The 19,544-nt window shown below is 36.5% G+C and overlaps 1 protein-coding gene across 12 annotated transcripts in view; it reads right to left on the bottom strand.

The window, feature by feature from the left end:
* YAP1 (Yes1 associated transcriptional regulator) overlaps positions 1–19,544 on the bottom strand; it is a 127,755-nt gene that overhangs the window by 29,250 nt on the left and 78,961 nt on the right. For 4 of the 12 annotated variants that reach the window (XM_014346973.5, XM_014346975.5, XM_034933591.4 and 1 more), the window contains exon 4: positions 18,079–18,192. The exons of 4 other annotated variants lie outside the window; for them this stretch is intronic. In XM_014346973.5, the coding sequence (XP_014202459.2) occupies positions 18,079–18,192 (114 nt within the window). Of the gene's footprint in view, positions 1–18,072; positions 18,193–19,544 lie in introns of all 12 variants that reach the window. 4 more of the 12 variants (XM_008953775.4, XM_008953777.5, XM_008953776.5 and 1 more) reach the window with 1 other exon arrangement.

Here is a 19,544-nt window from a genome sequence, read left to right as displayed (position 1 = left end):
CTGTCTTACTATGTTGCCTATGCTGGTCTCAAATGCCTGGCTTCAAACAATCCTACTGTCTGTCTCTCAAGTAGCTGAGACTGCAGGCGAGCATCATACCTGGCTCAAGACTGCCCAATTCTTCTATCAGGCTAGCACAGCACCGAGACAGAACCAAGGATATTAAAGAGAGGAATATTACAGACCAATCTCCCTCAGAATAATGCCTTAGTTCAATCCAATCTTCTCAGCTACCTGTTAATAAAAGATGACTGCATTATTAACTTATTTCTATTTTTTCTGTTCTTTTTCCCTCCAGCTTTTCTGTGTTTCATTTTCTAACTTTTGAGTTGAACTTAGTTCATTTACATCTTTTTTTGGAAGACTTAAGTCAATAAACTTACCCTTAAGTCCTGCTTTACCTGCATCCCACATGTTTTGAAATAGTATAATTCATGACTGTTCTATTCCAAAAAACGTGTAATTTCTATGGTGACTTACATTTAATTCATGAGCTATTTTGGAATATATTTTTATGTTTCCAAACATGTATTTTACATTTTGAAGGTAATTTCCATAAACATAGAAAAGTAGAAAAATTAATACAGATAATGAATCCTTGTGTACTCATCACTCGCTTTCTTCCCAATTGTCAATACATGGCCAATCTCTTTTACCTCTATCCTCAACTACTTTTCAGCGCCAATTATTTTCAAGCAAACAATATAGCATTTTACCCATAATTTCAACATGTATTTCTAAAAAGACGGGGCCTTCTTTAAAAAAAGAAAAATATAATTACAATACCATGATTACACTATCAAAATTTACCAATTCCTTAATATTATCAAAAGTCCATCCCATGTCTACATTTCCCTATTATCAAGGGAATTATTGTTATTTTTACAATTGACTTGTTCAAAACAGAATCCAAACAAGGTCCATACATTGTATTTGATTCATAATCCAAGACTTCTTTAATAACATGGTTCTGTGCTTTCTGGATCATCAGGAGGAAGAGCACCTAGCAGCGTTTTAGAAGTGCAAATTCATGGGCCCTAACCCAGGGCTAATGAATGAGAAACTACGGGCTGAAGCCAGCAATCTGTGTTTTGACAAGCCCTCCCAGTGACTTCTGACTCATGCCAGCGCTCTGAGGACCACTGTTTTAATACACAGGCTCCCCCTTGGTTTTTTCTTTGTCATTTATTTGTCAAAGAAACTGTGTCATTTGCCTCAAAGAATTTTCTACAACCTGGACTTTGCTGATTGCATCCCCATAGTACTATGCAGCATGCTTTTCCATTTCTTGGTTTGCTGTAAACAAGTTCGAATATAGAGGCCTGATCACAATTTTTGGCAAGAATACTTCATTGGTGGCACTACATGAGGAGAGAAGGCACAAGATGACTGTCTTCATGATAAGGATGAATCAGTGGTGCAGATGTGGTAAACTTATCATATCCATTTTAGGTTATTTTCACCCAATGGTTTTTAGCAACCACTGATTTTTTTAAACCTAAACCCATTATTTCATTAGAGGTTACAAAATGATGGTATCATTCCTTCCCATGTATTATTTGAAGTTCTATAAATAAGAATTTTCCCATATTAAGTATTTGGTTACTCTGAAACATAATTTGTACAGGTAAGATACAGAATAAATGTTTGATTCATTCCCTTTTTGTGTACACTTTTCAGGATGATGAGTTGGTCCCAGAGTCCTCCAAAAGGTAGCCAATGAGGGTTTAAAAAAAAAAAAAAATCGGCCAGGTGCAGTGGCTCACGCCTGTAATCCCAGCACTTTGGGAGGCCGAGACAGGCGGATCACGAGGTCAGGAGATCACGACCATCCTGGCTAACATGGTGAAACTCCATCTCTACTAAAAATACAAAAAAAAAAAAAAAAAAAAAATTAGCCAGGTGTGGTGGCGGGTGACTGTAGTACCAGCTACTCAGGAGGCTGAGGCAGGAGAATGGCTTGAACCCAGGAGGCAGACAGAGGTTGCACTGAGCCAAGACCGCGCCACTGCACTCCAGCCTGGGCGAAAGAACGAGACTCCATCTCAAAAAATAATAATAATAATAATTCTGATACTCTGCTACCTGGAGCGAAGGGGAAAAAAATCATTATGAAATCACAGATTTGAAAATATGTTTATGATGTGTTTTAATCCAGCACAGTTATTCTGATCAATGTTCAAAGTGTGCCATATTTGACCAGGTCAAGCTGGATCTTTTTGCTATGGCTGCAATGGGCTTGTTCTACTTCCTTGTTTGCTTTTAGGCACAAAAAGATGTTCCAAAGTCATCTAGTATATTCCCTGCCCCAAATTTTACTCAGCCTTTTTTGAAGAAGCCCTGATTTCTTTGAGTGGGAAATGGTATTTAGAGACATTACTCTGCATACTAGGGGGTACCTATTATTATTTTGTTGCTTTTTTGTAACTGTTTCTAGGTGGTACTCTCCTTCAGAAAATGCATATTTCCAATTCAGATTTAGGATGCATGGTTTTTACTTTGATTTTGTAACAACTGTTTTTTCTCATGCTGAAAAACTGGGTTCTAACAACATTAATATGTATTGTCCTCTATACGTATGCAATCATCTAAAAATAACATTATGATCACTAAAATGATTCAAGTTTCAGATTTCTTTGCAATTTTATCTCCTTAAGATAGTCCATTAAGTACATAAAGTAAAATCACTGTGCTTTAAAGTCACCTGAAATTATTCTTCTATAATTAGCCAACCACCTGAAATACAGGTGTACTTATGACATTCTGCCTTTGAATTTCAGAGATTTGCTTTATTTCCCACCCGCTTCCTCCTACCTCCAATAGGTAACAGGTAAACTGTATCAGTATTTCCTTTACTCTACTCTTAAAAATGTAAGCAAACACATACACATCCCTTCTTCTTTGATATATGGTAGCATACTATGCATACTTCCTTCCACTTTGCTTTTGCCTTTGTAACAATATAACCTGAGATAACTCTAAAGCAGTATATAGAGATTTTCCCTCATTTTCCTATTGACACAGCTGGTTAATATTCTATTCAACCAATTTCCTATTAGGTTTTCATTATTAGTAAAGAGTACTGTACAGAATATGCTCATACATAATTTTGTATTTCTGCTACTGTATCTTTGGGTAGATGTCTATACGGGAGATTACTTAGTTGAATGTTAAAAGCATAAATAATTTTGCCAGATATCGCCAAATTTACACCACCGCCCCACCCCAGGAGTTGTACTTTGATGTATCCTCACTAGTAATGTAAGAGTGCTTTTTTGCCCCCAAGGACTTGCCAATTTTGGGTTTCTGCCCATCTGAAAGATGAGTAGTATCTCAGTATGATTTTATTTTTGCTATGTCTTATTATACAATCTATACACTAAGGATAAGAAATCTGTGTCTGTGATATAAGTTACCAATAATTTTCCTCAGATTGTCATCTTTTTGCTTGTTTTTCGTAAGAACTTATTCTTAGCCAGGCGTGGTGGCTCATGCCTGTAATCCCAGCACTTTGGGAGGCCAAGGCAGACGGATCACTAGAGGTCAGAAGTTTGAGACCAGCCTGACCAAAATGGTGAAACCCCATCTCTACTGAAAATATAAAAATTAGCTGGGCATGGTGGCAGGCACCTGTAATGCCAGCTACTCCAGAGGCTGAGGCACGATAATCACTTGAACACGGGAGGCAGAGGTTGCAGCACGCTGAGATTGCACCATTGCACTCCAGCCTGGGCAAAAAGTGCAAGACTCTTGTCTAAAAAAAAAAAAAAAGCTTATTCTTTAGTCAAATTTGTCAATCTTTTTAAAAACCTGAATTACATTTCCTCACTTTCAAACTACAGAGAAATTCACCCATTTTAATTAAAAAACTATAGTTCTCATTTACTTGGCAACTCAATCTGATCCACTGCAATTTATTCTGGTGTATGGGATGAATGGATCTAATTTTATCTTCTTCCATATGCTAACAGTGTATCTTTCCCCTCATCTTTATCATAGAATAAATTCTGACATTTTGTTATTTCCAGATTTTTTATTTTGTTAATTAATCTAACTATTCTTATACTAGTACGGCAGTACTGCCTTTATGTTTACACTATATAAACATGTAAGTTATATACATGTATATATGTGTATATAAACATTATTTAGTATGTACAATATGTACAAAAGTACAACTTTAGTAGTATGTTTTAATAGCTGGTAGGGCAAGACATGTTTTTTGAAACTAACTTTTTTATTATAAGTTTAAATTTAATTGCATTGAGGTTTAAAAAACATAGTCTACATAATATTGATTCTAGACAATTTGTGACTCTGTGACTTGACATGTGGTCAATCCTTGTAAACATTGTCCTAGGCCAGGGCCAGGTCAGCTGCACGCCTGGCTTTTCCCATTGAGCGTGTTTTGTGTGTCCTCTTCCTTATTAATACTTTTATTAACAGTTCTTCTCAGGAGCCAAATGGCCCCTAAAACTGGCAGGCCTCTAGCACTACCCTCAATGGTTCATGTGGTTTTATTTTCTGACCTATAGAGATTTTTTAAAAATTCCTACCCTAGTTGTGTCTTTTTGGTTATCTTGTTTTAATATTTTGTCTGGAAGAAGAGAGAAGGGATGTCAAAACATGACATACTGCTCCAGCTTGTTCAAAGCCTTATTAATCTCATATGGAAAAAAAACATATTTATTAACTCACGAAGACTTACGAAATGGCTTTATAAAAAGTAAATAGCTAAAAATTTCATCCTTATAGGTTATAGTTTATTATTTTATAGGGCAATGGATACGAAAAAAGCCAACAATTTTTGGGACCTAAGATTTGCCAGGCACCAACAACCTCATGTAATAAAATTGCTCTTATCTGTTACCAACAAACATAGTTATATAATTGACAGGTATCATAAAAAACATAGCCTTTAGAGTCAAATGAACTTGGATTAGAGTTGGGCATACTAATTCGGTAATTCACTTAATCCTTGGTTTTCTCATCCGTACCATCAATACTGACATCTCCATTTGAGTTATTATGAGGACTGATTATTCTCTCACACACCTGGAATAGTGGGTGCTCCATAAACCTTAGTCCTCTCTCTTCTGCAGAACTTCTTTCTAAACCTAAAGACTCTGACTCCTACAGACGAATTCCATATTTTGATGATTCCTATACCTCTCCTTCTCCTCCACAAACACACAGACATACACATACATTCTCTCTCTCCCTCCTCCTATTTTATCATACCATTTACTGTTTCCAAATATTCCTATGATTCACAAAAATATGCATGTTTCTCTTTCCTACAAGGTCTAAATAGAAAAAAGGTAGTGGAGATTGAGCCAACGACATAAGAGGATCCTTCTCTTTCGGTGAAACATCTTCTTGGTGTTTCAACACAACACTCAACATATTTCCACACAGAAACATTTTATACAGTGTGCTGTGCCAGGTTTGATAGCATGAGTTAAATATGAATTGGGGAACCGATCTGAGATTCATCACATACATTGAACATGTCGTAAATTGAGGCCCAAGGCAAACAACTATTGGGGAAAAATGTTTTTGGTTCCAAGCAATAAAAAAGCAAAACACCAAAAACCTGCTAGAAAATAGCCCATCAGTAAGCTGAGGAGTGTTGGAATTATAAAACATGATTGATTTCAAAACAGATTCTAGAGCTATATACACTGTTAAATACTTCATCTATTAAGAAACATTTGGATAAGCTTTTGAGCTTTCCCCACTATATTTTCATTATGTAACATAACATTAAGTTATTTATGAAATAACATACATTCTTGGTGAAAAACACTGAATAGCAATAAAATTACACAAAAATAAAGTGGTAAATATCCTTTGCTTCTCACCAGTTTCCCAGAATTAGATACCATAAGCAGTAATCATTAATGACAATAGCCAATGCTGACAACAAACTGAATTGGTTGGTAAGGTCTTTTTCAAATCTAAGCTTATCTGACTATTCAAAACCACGGAACAGGAAAAATTAGTTAGGATATCAAAAGATGAAGGAAGAACCAGTCCACAGAATTAAACAGAAACTTGCACAAAATTATGTAAGAGAAATACTCTGATGACTATTGTGAGTACTTTTGGCTTTACCTAAATGTTGTTACCTATGGATACAAGCAGCACTACAAGGTTTCCATAGAAAGAACTCACTTAAATGACCAATTCAAACAACCTTGTTTATCTACTGAAGCTGGGATTTATTCCTCTCCAGAAGCATCCTGTTCTTTACCTTCTGAGTATCTTAAGCCTTTCAACAAAGCACAGAGCGGTGCACCCACATGGGGTGCAGCAGAGACCTCACAAGCAGGCAAGAAACAAAACCGGCTTTGTTTCCTGGGGAAAGGGGGCAGGGCAGCAAGAAAAGAAAAGAATAGCATTACCAACTTCTTCCTCTGGCTATCAACTATTGAAATCCCAATGTTTCCAGTTTTAATAAAATTTCCAAAAGGTAAAAACAAAACAAAAACCCCACAAAATGTCAGAATTTTAAAAATTATGCTATATTTTAAAATTTAGAGTCTGTGCTTCTTGCACTACGTAATAGTAACTGTTTCAAGTTTTGCTTAACAAATCAGCCCTGACAGCTTTATGGTAGAAAACCAATGACTGAGCAATTACTGAAAAATAAGGGACTACTTTCTCAAAAATAAAAGAAAGGGGTCATCACCATAGGTTTTTTTTTCCCCAAGTTTCATTCTAAACATGTGAATTTCCAAACTTCAGACAATTTTTAGATTGTCTAAAAATTTACATGATTTGTAACCTCAAAACTTGGATTATAACAATGTATTACAGATCTGTTAGTCATAAACTTTGGAATAATAAATTTAATTCTAGTAATCTTACTGGGTATACATTTACAATAATAAACAATTCTTAAGCTATTAAAACATTACATCAAATCTCCCACAACAAAAGCTTTTGTCTAGTATTTTTTCAAATCTCAGACACTGAATATTTCCGTATTAGCATAGCTATATTAACTTGTTCAAAACATTTAGAAGAAATATTTGGGTTTTCCTCATACCTACGAGTGTACTCAAAACTACAAAACAGTAGACTTGTTAAAAGAAATTAATGTTCTTCTAAAAACACAAACTAATACGTCATCTGTGGGTCTTAAAGCAGTAAAAACAAAACACAAAACACTCACTCCTGGCTCTAAGTGTTTACTGCATGACCTAAGGGGACTGAATCATCAACAGAGAGTCGCTATAAAGTGGCATAATAATTTATCTACTTAAACATAAAATGTAGTTTTTCAGTAAAAATTGCTTATTTAATTCACACTGAAAAGCTATCTTTTACAAAAAAAAAAAAAAGGAAAAGACGAGAGTCCTAACCTAATGACTGAATACATCTTTTTATGATCAATATACAAAAGGTATTTCTCAATACACTATATACCTAAATGACATCATGCCTAGAAATAATTTTTTCTCTTTACTGGGATAATTCACCCTTGTTACATGTACTGTCTGGTAGTTCTTACATATTCACAGAATTGTACACCCATTGCCACGATCTAATTTCAGAACATTTTCATCACTTCAAAAAAAAAAAAAAAAAAAGTCACAAAAACAAAAACAAACAAAAAAGCCCTGTATCCATTAGCAGTTCACTACCTACTGCCCTTCGTCCCAGTCCCTGGCAACCACTAATCTACTTCTGTCTCTATGAATTTTCCCATTCTGGACATTTCTAAAAATGGAATTAAGCAATATATGGCCTTTTGTGCCTGGCTATTCTCATTTATAATGTTTTCCAGATTTATCCATGTTTTAATATGTATCAAGCACTGCATTCCCTTTAATTGCCAAATAATATTCCATTATATGAATATACCACATTTTGTTAGTCCATTCATCAACTAATGGACATTTGGGTTATTTTCACTTTTTGGCTATTTATTATAAAATAATACTGCTGTAAACCTGGGTACAGGTTTTTGTGTAGACATACGTTCCCACAACGTGGAGACATACGTTCCCAATTCTTTAGCCTCTATACCGAGGAATGGAATTGCTCGGTCATATGGGAATGTTATGGTTAATGTTTTTAGGAACTGTCATTCTATTTTCCAAAGTGGTTACATCATTTTTCAATGCCAACAGCAATGTATGAGGATTCCAATTTCTCCACATTCTGGACAACATTTGTTATCTTTTCAAAAAAAACTTTAGCCATCCTAATGGGAGTTAAGTGTTATCTCATTGTGGTTTTGGTTTGCATTTCCCTAATGATCAATATGTGGGGACAGTTCACCTGCTCTAACATCCTACTCTAGGTTTTGTCACAGGCTAAGTAACCTCTCCATCCCACACTCTGCACTTCTTTCCCCACTTCTGGTACCAATTTACTGTATTAGTTTGTTCTTGCGCTGTTAATAAAGACATACCCAAGACTGGGTAATTTATAAAGAAAAGAGGTTTAATAGATTCACAGTTCAGCATGGCTGGGGAGGTCTCAGAAACTTACAATCATTGCAAAAGGGGAAGCAAACATGTACTCCTTCACATGGCAGCAGGAGAGAGAAGAATCAGTGCTCAGGGAAGGGGGAAGCCCCTTATAAAACCATAAGATCTTGGGAGCACTCACTATCTGAGAACAGGATGGGAGAAAATGCCCCCATGATTCAATTATTCCCACCTGGTCCCTCCCACAACATGTGGGGATAACGGGAGCTACAATTCAAGATGAGATTTGGGTGGGGACACAGCCAAACCTTTTCCCCAGCACCAACTCCCAGCCTCCCCAAACTGGATTAAAGTTTTCACATCTTTAGCTGTTCAAAAATACTGGTAACAAATATCAATACTTTAGTCAATTCAACTTCCCCCTCCTCCAACCATAAAAATTCATTGTAATGTTATTTTTCAAACAATACACTCATGAATGGAGCTAAAAGAAAACAAAAAGAAATCCAGCAGAACATTTTCTCCTCATCACCTCATCAAGCAGTTTAGGGCAGGACACAAGGGTTGCTAAATGAGGTGAGGCAGAAAAGGGAGAACGTGTTCTAATTAGCTTTCAGCTCTCTTTGTCCCCAGAGCACAACTAGATGTTTTTCCCCACTATGAAAATAAACTTTAAGGTCTAGTTAGGAAAGAAAGTTCAGATAATGAGACTGTAGAGAAGCAGCCAGACATGGTGATTTGCACCTGTAATACCAGCTACTTGGGAGGCTGAGGCAGGAGGACTGCTTCAGGACAGGAGTTCAAGACCAGACTGAGCAACACAGAGATACACCGTCTCTAAAAAACTAAAAATTAAAAAAATAAAGGGGCATTATCTTTTAAAATATACTTGTCACTATTAATTCATGTTAGATTAATGAATAAACAGGTCAATTATAACACTTTATTTCTAATTTCATTTATTACTAGTAAAGCTCTTTCACAGAGGATAATTTATAATTTAGAAGTGATGCATACCTCAGAGTTTTTACTGAAAAGCACAAAAACTGGTCTGAAATTTGACTGGTGGCTTCCTATGTGCCTTTTTGAAAAACCTCCCTTGACCACCCAGGTGCAAGCAGGTTCCCACCACCCTAGTTCCTTTCACCCCACATTGTTTAGTACCTTTTACCATACTTAATACATTTGTAATGATTTATTTACTTGTTTAGTAGCTTGTTCCTCCCAACCCATGGCTAGCATAGTGCCTGGCATGTAACTGGCACCCAAACTTTTGTTGCATAAATAAATAAATCCTAAAATAGTTTCTCTCCCTAGTTAGGAGGATGCTATTAGTAATGCACAGGAGAATCTCCAAGTTGAAGCAAGTCCAGAATGAGTTCTAAAATGACCTTAGCAACTAGGGTAGCAGAACAAAATGAGTATAAAACAAAACAAAACAGAATCTGAACCACTCTCCTTCTAAATCACACCAATTACTTTCAACAGAAATTTGACCTTTCCAATAATTCTATAATCTCTTTCTTTTTCTTACATCTGAATCTTTGGGTTGGTACAAAAAGTAGCAAGCAACACCAAATGGTTCCTCTTTTCCAGCATATAAGATGTTTGCTGTTAATACAGAGTTAATACAAATATAACTTGAAAAAGTTTCCTTTTAAAAAACTATGTAAAAGGCTTGGCACGGTGGCTCACGCCTGTAATCCCAGCACTTCCGGAGGCCGAGGTGGGCGGATCACGAGTTCAGGAGATCGAGACCATCCTGGCTAACACGGTGAAACCCTGTCTCTACTAAAATACAAAAAATTAGCCGGGCATGGTGGCAGGCACCTGTAGTCCCAGCTACTCGGGAGGTGGAGGTTGCAGTGAGCCAAGATTGCGCCACTGCACTCCAGCCTGGGCGACAGAGCGAGATTCCGTCTCAAAAAAAAAAAAAAAAAAAAACCCCAAAAAACTATGTAAGGTCTTTTTGAGTGTGTTTGATAGGGGTTTTAGTAACACGAATAAGGCATTAGTTTAAACTATCATCTAATTGACATTGCTGGTCTTAAACTTTCATGTTTAAAAAATCCTGTATGAACAATGTACTCATTATGTAAAGAAAGATAAAAATGTTTCTTCACTGTATAATTAACTAATTGCATCAATGAAATACTGATCAAGTAGAAATTACCTATTAGTTTATCCTCCGTAACATATGTCTACTCAGCCTTGGTTAGTACAGGAGAGACTGCTTACCATAACTGATAAACTATTTTGGAACTACCTTACTGGATATTTTCCCTAGCTAACCAAAGTATTTATTTTTAGATAAAAAATAAAACATTTTAAAAAGGAACAGCGAAATTTCACAAAACATAGTTGAGACATACTGGACAGAGGAATACACCTAAAGTTGTTTACTTTTTAGAATATATCCTACTGAATTTAACATAAAATTTTAAAAACTGCAGAGCTCAAGTGTGGAACTAATTTTGAAATCTATTCTATAATCTTATGTATTAAAATATTCATTTAAGCAAATGCTTGCTTTTGAAGGAAAAAGAAAATGTAGTGAGAGCAATAATTACTAACAATCTCTATTAGTATGTCTTAAATCAGGTTTTGCTAAGCACATGGCCCGGAACTAGGCTTCAAATCTGCTTACATTAGACTTTCTGTCATGGCAACTTTATGGGAGTTTTAAATTTTAGAAACAAAGTGTACCAACAAGGCATCATCTTTAAGGCAATAAAGCTGAACTTTGCTAACATGAACATGTTTAAACTCCCATATGCTTCCAAGAGTTTGAGAGTGTGGACAAAGCTTAACTATTCAGCCCAGCACTTCCCACACCCCCCATCAGATTTGTTTGCCTGGACATACTCACCATGTGATAAGGCTTATCTTTAGATTAAAGGCTGGAAGATTTCCCTGTCTCCTCTTCAAAAGTAATTCCACACTGTGACCAGAGGACCAAAGTTAAACTTAAATGGTGCAATAAATAGTTCAAAAGTATCTCTGAAACCTCAATGCACTCAAATCAAAAAGGCTATTGAGAAGTAACCTTAAGCAAGAGTCCAAAGCAGTTACTGAGCATATTGTATTCAGTTAAAGAGTGGCAATATTCTTAAGAGCATCCAGTCTAATCCAGTCACATTTTACAGATGAGTCAAGAGAAGTTAGGTATCTTTCTGATCCAGTTGGTTATATTGTGATAGCAGAATTTGGGTCTCTTGATTTCCAACTGAGAAGGTAACTTTTTCTACATCCCAATTTAATTCAGTTGAATCAAGTACATTGTTGTAACTATCATGTGGAAAAGAGATGCTAGCCTCTACTGCAGATTGAAGAAAGATTTTTGGAGGAGATTGAAAATGACAGGTCAGAGCAATGACATAACTATTTTTCTCACAGGATAATGTACATATGAAACACTATAGAATATAACACTTAAAGAAGCACTAGCAAAATGGACATCCAGAGAAGTGAGTAAATTGATAAAGAACAGAGAACTCTGAACACATGAAAAACCAGAGAAACCACAGTTAGAAGAGAACACTGCTGGGATTAGAGCTGTATTCACACATGTGAAAGGAAGTAAATTTTTGGGTAATCAAGAAATATAAACTTTGTGGTCATTAGAATTTTCCTTAAGTAGAATGGGCTACACTATAATGAAGTAAACAAGTAAAGGGCAAGGTCAAAGCTGAGATTGGTGAGGCAAGAATTGGGTAAATAATTCAACTAGATGCCTTTAAAGTCTGTTCCAATCAGAGATCTTAAATTCTCTTATGTAATTAGAAACTTGGCCAGGCCCTATGGCTCACACCTGTAAACTCAGCACTTTGGGAGGTAGAGGCAGGTAGACTGCTTGAGCCCCAGGGGTTTGAGACCAGCCTGGGCAACATGGCAAAACCCCATGTCTACTAAAAACACAAAAAAATTAGCAGGGTATGGTGGCACATGCCTGTAGTCCCAGCTACAGGCGGGAGGCTTGTATGAGCCCAGGAATTAAGGCTGCAGTGAACTGAGATTGAGCCATGCTGCACTCTAGCCTGGGCGATGAGAGTGAGACCCTCTCTCCAAAAAAGAAAGAAACAATAAAGAAAGAAAAGAAAAAAAGAAAAACTCATTATCTTTGGGTAATTTATTCAAGATGAGTCACAATACAAGATGCAAGTACATTAACCACTATTTTTCTCCCTCTCAAATTTTCATGTATCAGCATTAGTAGGTATTTCTGAAAGATTAACTGCATTGAATCTAAATTTCTTTTAAATTCTAGGTATCAAAAGATCAAATTCAAATTTCAGTTTTGCCATTTAACTATATAACCTTGAGTATAATTTCCCTGATCTCAGAGGGGCTCAGATTTTAGACCATATTCCCTAACTCTCCCAGCATTTAAAAAAAAAAAAAAAAGTGTTGGTGGTCCGAGGAATCATAACGGCTGTGTGGTGCTATGGCACTTAGCGGGCCAGGGATGTTGAATGTTCTGCAGTGATCAGAAGAGTAGCATTCTCCCGACTGAAAAAATGATGATTAGAGGACTCATTATGAGGGCCAAATTTTGTGAGTTTTATCAGTTAATAATTTTTTTTTTTTTTGAGATGGAGTCTTGCTCTGTTGCCCAGGCTGGAGTGCAATGGTGCGATCTTGGGCTCACTGCAACCTCTGCCTCCCAGGTTCAAGCGATTCTCCTGCCTCAGCCTCCTGAGTAGTTGGGACTATAGGTGCGTGCCACCAGCCCAGCTAATTTTTGTATTTTTAGCAGAGACGGGGTGTCACCATGTTGGCCAGGATGGTCTTGATCTCTAACCTCATGATCCATCAGCCTCGGCTTTTGAGATGGAGTTTCGCTCTGTCTCCCACGCTAGAATGCAGTGCACCATCTTAGCTCACTGCAACCTCTGCCTACCGGGTTCAAGTGATTCTCAGTGCCTCAGCCTCCCAAGCAGCTGGGATTATAGGCGTGTGCCATCACACCTGGCTAATTTTTGCATTTTTAGTAGACGGGGTTTGACCATGTTGGCCAGGCTGGTCTTGAACTCCTTACCTAAAGTGATCTGCCCACCAGGGCCTCCCAAAGTGCTGGGATTACAGGCGTGAGCCACTGCATCCAGCCTGTTACTAATTTTTATTTTTATTCTTAATTTTTTGAGACAGAGTCTCTGTTGCCCAGGCTGGAGTAGAGTGGCATGATATTCACTCACTGCAACCTCTGCCTCCTGGATTCAAGTGATTCTCATGCCTCAGCCTCCTGAGTGACTACAAGCGTGCACCACCACTCCCAGCTATTTTTTTCTATTTTTAGTAGAGATGGGGTTTCACTATGTTGGCCAGGCTGGTCAGGAACTCCTGGCCTCAAGTGATCCTCCCAAAGTGCTGGGATTACAGGCATGAGCCACCACACCTGGCCATCTTAATAATTTTTAGCTCGCAGTAGCTCTTTTTATCTAAAACACACATCTTTTCCTCTGTACGCTAAGTAATTAATGTAGTCCATAACCAAATACTGACAGCCCAGGATAACCAGGAAAGACTTGAGTTGATAAGGGGAAAAAAAGCCTCAAACCTCAAAACAAAACAAAACAGAACAAAAAAAACCTCACTTTTAGCATACAGCTATCAAGAGACTTGCTTTGATAAAATTTAAATAATTAGATGCTGACATTCTCTTTGCTCAAGACTCCATTAATAAAGTTACCAATTTGGTTTCTAGAGACTTCAGTGGTTTTCCCCCAACACTAACAGGATGGATTCTTAGTTATTTAGTTGGTTGTTAGGTGCATTTTCATCAAAAGGAAAATATTATTTTTAACAACAGAAATATTTGGCTTAAAAAAGAAAAAATGTTAAAGAATGTCTCAAAATTTTTATAGATATTTAATTATTAATGCCAAATATTTAACTCTGATGAAAAAAAAGTCTCAACAACCCTCGGCTTTAGTCTTATTTTAATAAATTGCACATAGGTATTTGTATTTCACTTATCCTTTTATTTCTTATTTCAAGACATTATAGTAACACATACACACGTGTATGTAAATGCACAGAAAGCAAGTTTTGGGAAACTGAAACAAAGGAACCAAAATCAACATATGAGGTTTAATACCTCTGACATTTCTACACATAGAATTTCTGTGCACAGAACTGTAGTTAGGAATTAAATATTCTGTTTTTGTCACTCTGGACTGTTCATTACTTGCTTTAAAATTCAGAAGTATAATTTTTTCCCCAAATCTCTTGCTCCGGTATTTTGTTTACACCAAATATTTTTATCCCAGTGGTGCCATCAGCACTTATTTCCTAAAACACAGATTGGTAACAATATTTGAATACATCTTTTTATAATACAAACAATAGCGAAAATAACATTACATAAAAGATCAGTTTATCAACTATTAGTGTTTTAAAGATCTTTTTTCATTCTGAACAGCAATTATAATTTCACTGTGTTTTCATTAGGCCTTTTACTGGAAAATGTCCATGACTATATTATATAAAATAATAGATCTACAACATACAAGGTGATGTTTAAACCTGAGACTCATGTTTGCCAGTACAAAATCTCCAGGGAAAAAAAATCATCTCCTATGTGTTTATATGAAATAATTTAATGGCTTGCATAATACTCAAGGAACCATTTTCTTGAACAAAGAGTAAAAACACTCCTAATATGACTCCTTAAAAAAACAAACAAAAAAAGCCCTATTTTTCTTAAAACTCAATAAACATCAGTGCATCCTTATTGCCATTTGATGTCACTTCATGATTTGTTATAAATTACTAATGAATTCTCTAAAATTAAAATATTAAAGAAATAGCTTTTAAATGTTAAAGAAAAAAATCATTAAAAAACCCAATCCACAACAAATTACTCTTTTATTCCCTAAAATTACATAAATAACATTAATTTCATGTGAGATGTGAAGGATTGATACTATAAATATAGTCATGTGTCACTTAATAACCAGGATATGCTTTGTGAAATGGATCACTGGCAATTCTGTTACTGTGCAAACATCTTAGAGAGTACTTACACAAAACTAGATGGTATAGCCTACTACATGCCTAGGCTGTAAGGTATAGCCTATCGCCCCAAGCTACAGAACTGTACAGCCTGTTAGTGTGCTGAACACTGTAGGCAACTGTAGCACAACGGGTAGTATTTGTGTATCTAAACATAGAAAAATTACAGTAAAAACACAGTATTAGAATCATATAGGACCACGACTGTATATGTGGTCTGCCGCTGACTGAAACGTTATTATGCAGCAAATGAAGTGTAATTACTAAATATGTTTAATCTTAAAGCAAATGGCTGTATTCTAACTATAATTAATCTGAAAGCATCTGATAAATAAACATATAAAAGGGGTTGTTTGAAGGAGCTAAAATTAAGCTTCTCTAGGGGCTTAGCTCCCATTCTAAGACACTGAAAGACACACATCTACTTGACTTAAGCCAAAAATTGATAAATATTTTAATATAGATTTGAAGAATATCGAAAAGCAAACTCCACAACCATGAAAGCAATATCCTACACCATTTGTTTGTGTTTGTATGGCCCAAAGGGTCAGAAACAAGGGGACAGTTTATATTTCTTTGGCAGAGATAAAACATAATCCACTATGCAGAACTTCTGATTTCAAGGAAAACTTCAAATCCAGCAGCTAACAGCTTGTCTCTATTTGCTGTCACTCTAGATCAGAGAAACCCACACGTTTTTTTTTCTTTCCTGCCCCCCTTCAGTTACACTTGAGCTCTCTGAGTGAAAAGGTCTGGAACAGATTAAAAGTCGGGCCACAAAATAAAAAGCTCTGGCATATTGTCAAGCCTGTCTGGAATACACACACGGTGGGCCCAAAAAGGGAAACTAAATGCAATAAGAGAATTTTATGAAACTTTTTCTGGGCACATCTAACTGTATGCCTGTGTGTACATAGCGTGCTGGAGGCTGGTAGTGTTTTTAAAGTACCTTCTCCTCTTAAAACAAAAGACCAAGCTGTGTGTGTAATCAATAGTCTACTTAAGCTTACAGAAAAGTTGTTTTATTTCACTGTTTTAAAGGAAAAAATTTTTTTCTTTAAAAAGCTTTGTTCTTCCTGATCTCTGCAGTTGGTAAAGCGTTCGTCATCATCTTTCATAACCTTATGTCAGGGAAAAAAATTCCGCAACACCATTCTTCAGAATTTCCAAAATGTGGAGAAACTGAATTCATTTCATTAGAGATAATTTAAGGAAACATGGCTGTTATTGTTCCAGTCCATACAATTGGCCGTATTTATTAAATTCTCTATCTTACTTGGTTTCCTGTTCCAATCACAAGGGCTAATTCAAATAGTGAACAGAATCTGAAGTTGCAAATTATTAACATACCTCATTACTTTTTTAACACCCAAACAGGTCTTGAAGCTTAAAAGGACAGTATTTAAGCCAAACCGGTTATCTGTCAAAATGACATCACTGCCCTGATCCTGCCATTGACTTAACTTGAACAGGGGGTTCAGTCAGTTTGGGGCAAACTTGAATTTATTTTTTTAAAGGTATATATAAGACACAAAATAACTGCTCATAATATTCCCGATGGAGAAGTTATTTTATCCAACCAGCTCCAGATAGAGTTTTTTTCTTTTTTCCCCCCGCAGGGTTGTGTTTTCATGGCATTCACAGAGTTAATTCCTCTTTCCCGTGAGGGCCCCGCAGTTGTTGTTAGGTCAAACCCTGTAAAGCTTCAAAGGTTCCGAGTCCCCTCGGTCTGACCTATTCAGTGATCTGCACATTGTTTTCATTTAGCTGCATCTAGTCCAAGATGAAGCTTCAAAACCATAATTATCAGCTCTTTTTTAGATGCATATTCCATGGCCTTGGAAAAATATCTCAGAAACCCAAATGAAAAACTGAAAACAGTTTAAAACACACACACACACACACACACACACACACACACACACACACACACACAACTTTTTTAAAAAGCACTGAAGAACTGGTTACACCCTTATCAAAATGTACACATTTGGAAGGGGAGGGGTTCCTTTGTGCAAATGTGATTTATTCATGAGATCTGGAGGGGAATATGGCTTTCTTTGTTTTCTGAATGAAGAAAAAAAGAACATTTATTTTTCAAGAGAGACAGAAGAGGGGGCAAAATGCTTTCACTGGGCCATTTCTGGGGTGACATATTCCTCCTTAGGATGGGAAACACTACAACACCCAGGCATAGGATGGTACTCATCACTCTCAGAACCTAAGCACAAGCAGACATCAGGTCACTGACAAAAGCTGGTACTCCTGGTCTGAGGTGTTGCATGACAGCCTGATTATTATTGCAGCTAAAAAAAAATCATTTTAAAAGCAATCACTGTGTTTCTCCCAAAATGTGAAAGGAACAAGTGATTCTGGTTAGTCGGCCATTATGACATTCCCCCACCCCAACCTGAGGAGCCCTAAAAATCTGATTCAGATCTAAATTTCTCAAGTTTACAATGAGAAGGATAAAAACACTACTGGTAAACGTTGGGTGGGCAGGGTCATTTTTTAATACTATAAAGCAATGCGATTTTATTTAAATGTGCTTTCCGAAGTATATTTACAAAAAAAATTAGCAACCAAAAGCATCTAAAAAGGTTTTGAGATGAACCTTTACCAAAACGAGGGTCAAGCCTTGGGTCTAGCCAAGAGGTGGTCTTGTTCTTATGGTTTATATAGTAAATTTCTCCATCCTGAGTCATGGCTTGTTCCCATCCATCAGGAAGAGGACCTATAATACAGAAAAAAAAAAAAATCATGGTTTTTATTTGGTGCACCTAAAAAAAAAGCGGGAGGGGGTACTAACTTAAAAAGAAAACACATCTTAACATAAAACAATTCACTGAAACATATTTAAGGCTGTGTTCAGAGAAGAAAGGTAAACCTATATACCGGCTTCTTCTCCACTAAAAAGAAACCACCAAATAATAAAATGAATATTCCTCAACACAGAGATGAAGAAAAAAATTTTTTTTCCAAAAAATCCTTTTGGAAGTCATGGCCCAAATAATTACTATTACTGTTAACATAAGACATGGAAGAGCTTGCAGCTCAGAAACTACCACCCAATCCAATCAGTTTTGTGACAATACCTTCCTAGGAACACCAAGGTTCATTAATAAGAAATATATGCAAGTATTTTTAGAACGTCGAAAATATCAAAAACATTCTATTTAATATAAAGCACATTTTAGCTAAGACAGCCAAGCTCTATTTATTTCCATGTTTTATGTGAGTGGCTCACACCAAGAAAACCGTAAGACAGAAAGCTACAGTCCAAACAAAGCTTATTTTTAAGCAGACCAGAAATTGCTAATGGGTTGGGGTTGCAATTTGAAGTTTAAGCTTGTTGGAGGCTTGGGAGGAGGCAAGATAAGTGCTAAAGCTGTTGGAAGGCAAACTTTACGGAACATCATTTGAGAGATAGGACTAAAGAATACAGTTAACTCTAAAAGGATTTTCCTATCTTTATAGGAATAGAGAAGTCAAGACAATTGTTCTTGGGAGGTAACAGCAATGAAAAGAGAGGCCCAGAATAAATAACTAAAGTATTCAAACATAATTCTTCCTGATTTCCTTGTCCCTCCCAACTCCCCCAGTTCCCATTTCCAACAGGAATCAAAAGAGGCAGGGCAGGAGATACAAACTGGGATGGTCAGTACATGGCTAAAATCTTTTCTTCTGTGGACTAACATGAATTGAACACTTATCTTGTGCTAGTCATTGTTCTTATATATTATGTACATTAATTCATTTAATTCTTACAGTAAACAAATGACATAAGCAGTAGTACTACTTATTCTAATGAGGAAACTGAGGCACAAAGTGCCAGGTTGATCAGTCTGGTACAAGATCACAAAGCTAGTTAGTACCAGGAATGGTACTCAAACCCAGGCAGCGTGATTCCTAACCCACTGACTGCTCTTCACAACTATACTTCTTTTCATTCATCTCCCACAGATGACCAGAGCCTAAGTATCCCTCCTATGCACAAATAGAACGATTCCCTTCTTCCTGTATTGGCAGTCCACACCAGTCTCATGGGTGATGCTGAATAAGTAACTTTGGTTAAACTGACCACTC

This window comes from Pan paniscus, chromosome 9 (assembly GCF_029289425.2).
Source record: "Pan paniscus chromosome 9, NHGRI_mPanPan1-v2.0_pri, whole genome shotgun sequence".
In the NCBI taxonomy this organism is placed as follows: Eukaryota; Metazoa; Chordata; class Mammalia; order Primates; family Hominidae; genus Pan; species Pan paniscus.
Note: the sequence above shows the minus strand (reverse complement) of the source record. Positions and strands in the feature narration are given on the sequence as shown.